Consider the following 8,424-nt stretch of genomic DNA (forward strand, 5'->3'; position numbering starts at 1 on the left):
AGTAAAATATATGTAATAACTTACGGTAAATTAAGTTTTATCTTCAGTTTAAAAAAAAATTATTTTGCGGCTAGCGTTTTTAAGCTTACAATTAATTTACCAACACAATTTTAAGGGTGTACGTTACCAGTTTGCGTTAAATTTAAAACTATAACTGTACTGTTGGTATGACGTTTCATCTGTTACTAGGTATTTCTTTAACTTGTCTAATTAACTTTGCTAACATACTAAACAACGACACATGTATAATGAATTTGATATATTTCCACACAGTAAATAGAACTTTTAAAGAAGAAAACAAGAATATTTTCGAAAGCGTTTAAATATAACAGATATTAAAAATAAAGGGGATTTGGTATGTTTGTTGTGTTAAGGAAATAACAAAACTGGCCACTAGTTTTTCAAATTATAGTTTTTAAACAGCTAAAAATTGGTCATTTTATTATGGCAAACTTTGGTTAAGTTTTGTAAGAATTTTTATTCTTTAAATAATATTAATTTATTACAACGCCCACACTAATACTTTGCCAATGTAGCAACGTATTAGCAACTCGTTGGTTTTATGACACTATTTGCTCAATGCAATATCAATATCGATTTTAGTAATGTATAATCCATGTCGGTTTGGTAAACATGTGGTATCGCATAAATGTTTCATCACGAGTTAGATCGTGCCTAGCAGATCACGCGCCGATGCATCACGTATTAGCTAACTAAGTTTTGTTTGATTTGTAAATACGAAAAACACGTGCTTTTACGGTGTTTTAATGTGACTTTCAGAAGGCAACATTAAACTCAATTCTCTTTACTCAAGTACAATATAGCTTTAAAGTTATTCAATACACGAAAATGCGTTTTTGCTATTTTCCATTGACTACCAGTTAAAACTATTGCAAGGAAATGACGTCAGTCAGGTCACGTGATTCTTGAGACACAATGACAAATTGGGTGCTCACAATAATGCAGGAAAACGTGGTTATATAAATGTGTATTTAGGTGCGAAAACCAGAATAACAAATAGTTCAAAAAATATTTAATATCTTGGATTTAAATTTTAAATGATAGTACGTTAACAGGTGTAACTAACAAACCCCGTTGTTAAATTTACCAAAACACAAGAAATCATATTTTAAATTTATCCGGATTTTTTTGCAACGAAAATGTCTAATCCAATAAAAAAGTAAATTTTAACAAAAAAAAAAGCCATTCGATACATAAAAATTAAATAAATTATAAAACAACCACACGAACTTTACAAAAAAAGCAAAAACTTCACACTCTAAAAGTCCTGGGTAAGTGACGTGGCTTTGGCAACGGTCACGTGACTACATGGCCTCGTATCTGTGCTGGGCACGTCGTCTTCCAATCAAATAAGCAATCACAACTATGATGATCAAGCCACCCAATGCACAGCCAACCACGATCGGAATAAAGATGTTTTTCTTCAGGTCGCCGTTGCAAATTTGAGCTGTATTTGGGTTTAGGGTCGATTGTATGAAATGTGGGTACAAGATTGTGACGTTTTGGGTGTTTGTTGGGTAAGCACGACGTGTAATCAATGTGTGTAGTGTATTAAAATATAGTTTGGTGAATTTAGTATCGTTGGGTTCAGTGTGCAAGTACATAGAGTCATTTGTGTTTTTCGGTAAAAATGTGGTGAAATCGTTCAAAAATTGTTGTTTTGCAAATCGAATTATCCACATATGAAAACAATGGTGAAATTTTGAGTTGGTGGCATTTGTTATAGTGCGTGTGTTATTTAATGCAAATAGTGTTGTTGTAATTTATTGAGGGTTGGAAAAAAACAAAAAAATTGTTATTTGTTAAAAATTTGCCACCAACTTAATTATATAAGATAGTGGTTTGATTATTTATTAGTGGGCACTACAACGCTGACATGCAGGGAGTAGCAAACTTCAACCAATCAACACCTCTTACCACAAGAGAGATTAACAACTCCAAAATTTCAAACGCACAAAATACAACGACACGTTTACCAACCTAGAAATTGTATCACAAATTGACATAATACATACATAAAAGTTTCCTAGGCGCCAATGTATGACGTCACGCAACTATTTCCGGAGGTGATTTCCAAAAAAAATCATGGCGACTCAAATTAGAACAAATAAAATGCCGAGCTGTACAATTTTCGGGTCAAAGTATAAAAACTAAAAAGCTACGTTGCGAAATTATTGTTAAAATGGCGGTAAAATCATGTGACTACTATATCACGTGACCCATATAATGAAAACGCAGTTTTAATATCACTTTCACTCTATCGGCAAATGTCATAATTAATTACGCTTTAGTAATTTTAATTTATTTGACAGTTGTTGTGTTAAAATAATTACTAATGCATTTTAAGTTGCTTAACAAACAAAAGTTTGTTTAATTTTTTAAAAGTTTTGCAATTCATGACTATTTGATTTGTTGTTAATTATTAACAGCGAGGCATCTGACAGTCACAAGACCTTATTTTATTGCCTCAATGTGCAAACAAACACAGTTGAATTTGCTAAAAACAAAAATTATTGCTCACCGAAACTATGGAATTAGTTTAAGGCCTATTTTTGGTTTTTGATTTTTTTGTGTGTATTGAATGATAGTTAGTCATTTAAAAAATAATTACCCTATTTAAAAATCATAATTCAAAATTTAATTTGTATTAAATTTCTATGTAAATGAAACAATGTAAATGATTAAATTAAATGGGTTGATTGCTGTAAAGATTTTCTATTGAAGTTAAGTTAATTTGTTATATTGGCCAGTTTTGCTTTTGATTTTTGATGTTAAATTTTTTTGGGGTCAGTGAAATGTATAACCAAAAAATGAACTGCGTTTATATACAAAAAATAAGCAAACAAACTAAAGAAAAATAATACAATGAAAAAAAGCAATCTAACTGCTTTTTACTTATATGAAAAAAACACAAGTCCATATTACTGTTGGCTAAAAAAAATGTTGCATTATAAACAAAATATCATTTTAAATTTCTTCGTAGCCAGTTCTGCTGCGGCTACGCCCGACAATATAAGAGACAATCACAATAAGGACAAGGGCCGCCAAAACTGAGCCGACAACTATTGGAATTATTGGGCTCAGGTCTGAGTGACAAGTTGTTGCTACACACAAATATTTAAAAAAATTGTCAAAAAATTCTCATACGATTAATAAATCACCAATACATTTAAATAAAGGAGCTAAAATCCTATATATTAATTCAAATGCCAAATATGCCACTCTTTTTTCATATCAATTAATTACTCTTCAAAAACACTAACATACAAATTCACATGCAAACAATTTCAATTTTAACTTAACTAGTTGTAATTAAATAGGAATTATCTAACACAGACTTACCCGTTCCAAACTTATCCTGGGTCACGTTAAATGCTTGGTATTGTAAGTTGTTCATCACAAATGTAATGTTGTTTGATAGATTGATGGTTAAGCCAGTCAGGCACATGTATGAAGCCTTCATCGAAGCTTTGCCAACCATAAGGTTAGAAGCATTTGAGGTTACTGCACCAATTAAAAAAGAAATTCAAATACTATTTTTTTAATTTACCAGCCAAGCTTACGATAATCCTAAAATGTTAAGTTTGGATATTTTCCTTGTTTGAGAAAATAGAAATGATTTGATTTATTTAAAAGTCAAATGCTTTTAATGCTTAACAAACATACCTCCATACACATCAGCATCCACCTCTTGTAGAAAATAGGAGGAGTTATCCTTTGTCAACCCAAAAGTCATTTTGAACATATCCTTTCCAAATTTAACCGCCAACACATTACATGAGCTTTTCTTTGCATCAATAACTGCATCAGAAGTAACATTTACAATTGGTTTGCCGGTCTGTAAATCAAAATCATATATTTTTAAAAGATTTTAATTCAAGAGTTTTAAAATATAACAAAGTAGGAGGTACACTACATCTATTTAGTGATTGAGATATATAAAAATTTTTTTTTTGCAAATTTAAACTTTTACCTGTTCAAAATGAGCTTCCATCTGAACTTTCAAGCAAGTCTTGTTGTGGCTATCCATATAACTATACTTGTTCAAATTAGCGTCTGTGCTTGGCTTTGGTGTGGTTACAACTGCTGGTTTAGTTGTAGCAGCTCCTGTTGTCGGAGCATCAGTTGTAGCCGGCTTTGTTGTAGTTTGGGGTTGGGTAGTAGGGGGTTGGGTGGTAACGGGTTGAGTGGTAGGAGGTTGGGTAGTTTGGGGTTTTGTTGTATGGGGTTTTGTTGTAGGGGGTTGAGTAGTAGGGGGTTGAGTAGTTGGAGGTTGGGTAGTAGGGACCTTTGTTGTAGGGGCATCGGTGGTTGGGGCTTTTGTTGTTTTAGCTGCTGTAGCTGTAAACAAATTTTGTGTTTACGTATCTTACATAAGAAATATTTTACTTTCAATAGAAAAAAAATCATGTTGCATTTGGTAGCAATTTTAATTAGTATCAGATTTAACTCTTGTAACTTACTTGTTTTTTTGGAATCTTCACCCACAGAGAAGGTCACTAAAATCAAAAAATATATTTATATTAGTTTCTGACAATAATATAATTTGGTTTAAAATATATTTTTTTAATTGTAATCATAAATTATTAAATATTGTTATAATTCGATTAGATTTATCAAGAAGAACATTTTTTTGGGGTTGATTAAAAACCATGAAAAATCTTTTCGTTTTGCAATTACAACTCATCTTTTGTTTAATAAATATATATAATTAATTATATATAGTTGATTGTAAGTAGTGGGTCTTTTTATACAGGCGTTTGTCATCTTTTTGTAATTATTTAATGTCATGAAATGGTAGAAAGTTTTTAATTATAAAAGACACATTTAATTACATATTAGTTAACAACAATGTGACTTAAATTTTTTTTCTGATATGTTGATAAAAGCACACAATCATAAACAAAATTACATAACTTAACTTTTTTTGTAAAATCAAACAAAATTTGTGAATTAACCACTTTTATTTTTTTCCACAACACAACTCACCAAAATTTCTCCCACACTTTCTTCATAATTGGGAAAAAACTCATAGTATATAACAATCCCATAGCAGAAATAACATTTCAAATAATAAAATTTTGCGGTTTTTATTTTTTAATCTTATTAACCCTCCGGCTAGATTATATGCTAGATAAGCTAAAACTGAACTAAACAACCTTTACCACGAAATAAATACAGACTAATTATAAGCATTATAGGTCTTACTGTTGCGAACTATCATGTTTTAATACACTAAACTATATGTTTAGTTGTAATAGTATCCAAAATCTTTTTTACGGTATATATATATAGCATAAATATTAATAAAATAAAAATGTAACTTAATTAATCAAGCTCAATCAACCAACAGGAAACCATTTGCGTTTAATTGTTTAAAAGCAGAAACACCACTTTTTAAGTAAGGTGTTTCGATTATTAAACAATTTTTCATTGGTGAACAGGCCACCAACAAAATATTTTTAAATTTTTTTTAAATAATTGATAATATTAAGTATATATATATTGTGAAAATAGGTTACTTTATTAAAACAATAACAAACTTACCACACAGTGCAAGAACTCCAACTATCAAAATAGCTTTGACTGCTCCCATATTTCCGGCTTGCTTGTTGTAATATTCAACAAATCAAAACAAAATTTTTAACACAACTAAATACTGTCAACCTAGAAAATCCACAAAAGAACTTTGTTAAATAAAATATATCACAATTTATGTATCATGTGTACCAAGAAAAAGAAGAAAATAATGAGCAACAAGCTTTAAATTAGTTAAAACTCACAGAACGGTTATACCGTCTCTTTATAATTAGTTTTATAATACGCAACATTAGTATTTCATTGGTTTAACAAATACACCTGAACACCAGGTCTGTTATCTTACTATCACTTTACTTACAGTAATTAAATATAAAATAATAAACAGAAGTCAGGTAAAAATAAGTTATCAAATAAAATAAAGCTGTGTAAACATTTTAAAGATTTGAACAGAATTAGGTATGCAAGCAACAGTTTTCCAAAATTCATTCGAATATTTGATCTAATTAATTTTATTAACTAAATAAATACAAGTGAAATTCTTAACGTAAGTGATTTACAAATATATTTAAACTAGTTTCGCTTTTAGCCTGGGAATTTAAAAATAAACTTCTTTTGCATCATTGGGTGACTGTTCTACTGGACAGTATGGGCATTTTACTTTCGCCCCTGACACAAGTTTATTAAGAGCTTCTCTTGATATAACGTGGCCACAAACCAACCTTAACGGTGGATTTTTAGATGTGGTTTGTTGTCTTAGTATAGGACAAGCGAATACCGAGTGATAGTGCTGCGTAGTTTGCAAGTCAATGTCAATGGGTAACTCGTCATTGTTTGTTAAAACGCCTGAGCATTGCCTCTGTTCAATCACAGATTTTATTGCGACCAAAGCTGGTAATGCCTGGCATCCTGCCATAAAACTAGCCATTAGTGGGCTGTCAATAGACATGCCCATTAACCTACATGCATCTTGTGCAAAAGTGTCATAAACTTCTTCCCACAGGGAGTGGTTAAGAAATTTACTATAAGGCGATGATTGTAGGTCTTGTCTTAAAAATATGAAGCAGCCCATCAACTCTTGAATGTCTTGACAATGCTCATTGGCAAACTGTTGAAAGTTTTTAGAGTATGACAACGCTTCCAATTGATGAGATTGACCTTTTGATAAAAGTTCAATAAATTTAATACGATGAAGCATAAATTCGAGGTTGCTGTGATCTTGCGTCAGTTTTTCCTTATTTTGACTCGCCCATTCTAGTGCAGGACCAACGTCTTTATTTTTTAAGCTCTTTAGAATTTCGTTCATAATAACAAACGGTTTTCTCCATTTATCATCAATTTCTATAGTTGCTTCTTTTGCAATACTTTCTGCGACTGAAAGGGAGCCTTGTCTATAAAAATGTTCACAAATCGCTGTGTTTAAAAGTTTATGGTGCTCACTTTCGCTTAATATTTCAGTGATATTTACAGACCCACAATCGGCGTCAAAATTTCGATCAATCGTTTTTCCTATCCTCGATACGCTACTATGCAAATCTTTATGTTGACTTGAAATTTTTTGACCAAAACTCTTAACTTTTTTACTGTTTTGTACAACTACAGATTGCGTTGCTTTTGATATTACTTCATTTAATTCTGATTGGGATATCTCTTGTCGTAACTTTGTTAATTGGGCATATAATTGATCAAAAGTTTGGGCGGTTTGTTTACTGTACGAGTCAAACTTTGTTAAAAGTTTTTCAACATCTTTTTCGGTATTTATACACCCCTCCATTACCAACACTAGACAGCTAGATCACAGACAAACTTATGTCTAAATATTAATTATTTATATCAGGATGGTAGCTTATTAACAACGTTGAATTACAATGCGCAGTTACGTATGCATTGTGCTTACTTGGCAGCTGAATCAGTCAATAAATTTTAATGTAATTTTTCAGTTTTAAAATATTCACGCAAATACGAAACTATTAAATTTAAACATAAAAAAAAATACGAAACGTTGCCTTAAAATATTATTGCTAATAATTATTCAAAAAAATTACAATTACGTAAATTTATATACTGCGAAACAGCTTTTGCCTTATGACTTCGTTCTTTAGGCAAGTAAACAAAGATTTCTAACGATGACGCAACAAGTCATGGGGCAACGTTCTGATATTACAAAGAACAATTGTTATTCAATAAAGAACGCCTTTTTTGCGACACGATTGAGGGTTTCCCCATCATTAATTTAAATTTTAACAACAAATATTAAATTTCCAATACACAAATAATGCTCTTAACAAAGTTAAGCTCGCTTTTTGTTTTGGGCAGCTAAAATTTAAACTAACATTTCAAAAATCTGTAATTAATAATTTGTTTAATTAACAAAACAAAAATACAATAAAGTTTTTTCTAATACAATGGTATTGTTATTTGATAATTTCTATTTAATTTAAAAAATTATTTATATAATTTTATTAATTTGTGATACAACAAATTAAATTTATCTAGATATTTATTTAACGAGGATAAACCGAAAGTAGTGAAAGTGGTCACGTGTTAACGATAACCAATCACGAAACGATTTGAAATGGCTCTAATCAAAACGCATTTCAAACAAACAAAAAGTTACGATAAGGCAATGTTTCAGTAAAATGCTTTTTATTTAAAACCTAAAGATGTAGGTAACAAGCTAACAAGAAACAGAGATAGTGTAATAGTTTATCTGTGTTAGTGTATAAAATTATTATCAAGATTTTTATCGTGCGTGTTCAGTTAGTATGTCAATGAGTTTAGTAAATTAGTAAAACGCTAACGAATTTTTGAAAAGAAAAAATGCTTTATAACAGTTATAAGCAGATAAGCGGAGAAAGAAATGTC

The 8,424-nt window shown here is 30.4% G+C and overlaps 2 protein-coding genes across 3 annotated transcripts; both read right to left on the reverse strand.

Annotated features, from left to right (window-relative positions):
* Positions 1-244: 244 nt before the first annotated feature.
* Positions 245-5,742, reverse strand: LOC145749493 (lysosome-associated membrane glycoprotein 1-like). 2 transcript variants are annotated; one of them, XM_082565269.1, is made up of 6 exons: positions 5,569-5,742; positions 4,485-4,520; positions 3,995-4,362; positions 3,688-3,859; positions 3,364-3,525; positions 245-1,468 (listed from the first exon to the last, which is right to left on the reverse strand). In XM_082565269.1, exons 1-6 carry the CDS (start codon positions 5,615-5,617, stop codon positions 1,326-1,328), a joined length of 930 nt encoding a protein of 309 aa, XP_082421395.1. In that variant the 5' UTR covers positions 5,618-5,742; the 3' UTR covers positions 245-1,325. The 2 variants fall into 2 exon arrangements, with proteins under 2 accessions (XP_082421395.1, XP_082421396.1); XM_082565270.1 differs by lacking the exon at positions 245-1,468 and adding an exon at positions 2,460-3,125.
* Positions 5,689-7,697, reverse strand: LOC145749492 (E3 ubiquitin-protein ligase RMND5A-like). Its single transcript, XM_082565268.1, has one exon. The coding sequence runs from the start codon at positions 7,331-7,333 to the stop codon at positions 6,158-6,160; it is 1,176 nt and encodes a 391-aa protein (XP_082421394.1). The 5' UTR covers positions 7,334-7,697; the 3' UTR covers positions 5,689-6,157.
* Between the last annotated feature and the right edge of the window lie 727 nt (positions 7,698-8,424).

The sequence above is a fragment of the Corella eumyota genome, chromosome 4 (genome assembly GCF_963082875.1).
Source record: "Corella eumyota chromosome 4, kaCorEumy4.1, whole genome shotgun sequence".
NCBI lineage: Eukaryota > Metazoa > Chordata > Ascidiacea > Phlebobranchia > Corellidae > Corella > Corella eumyota.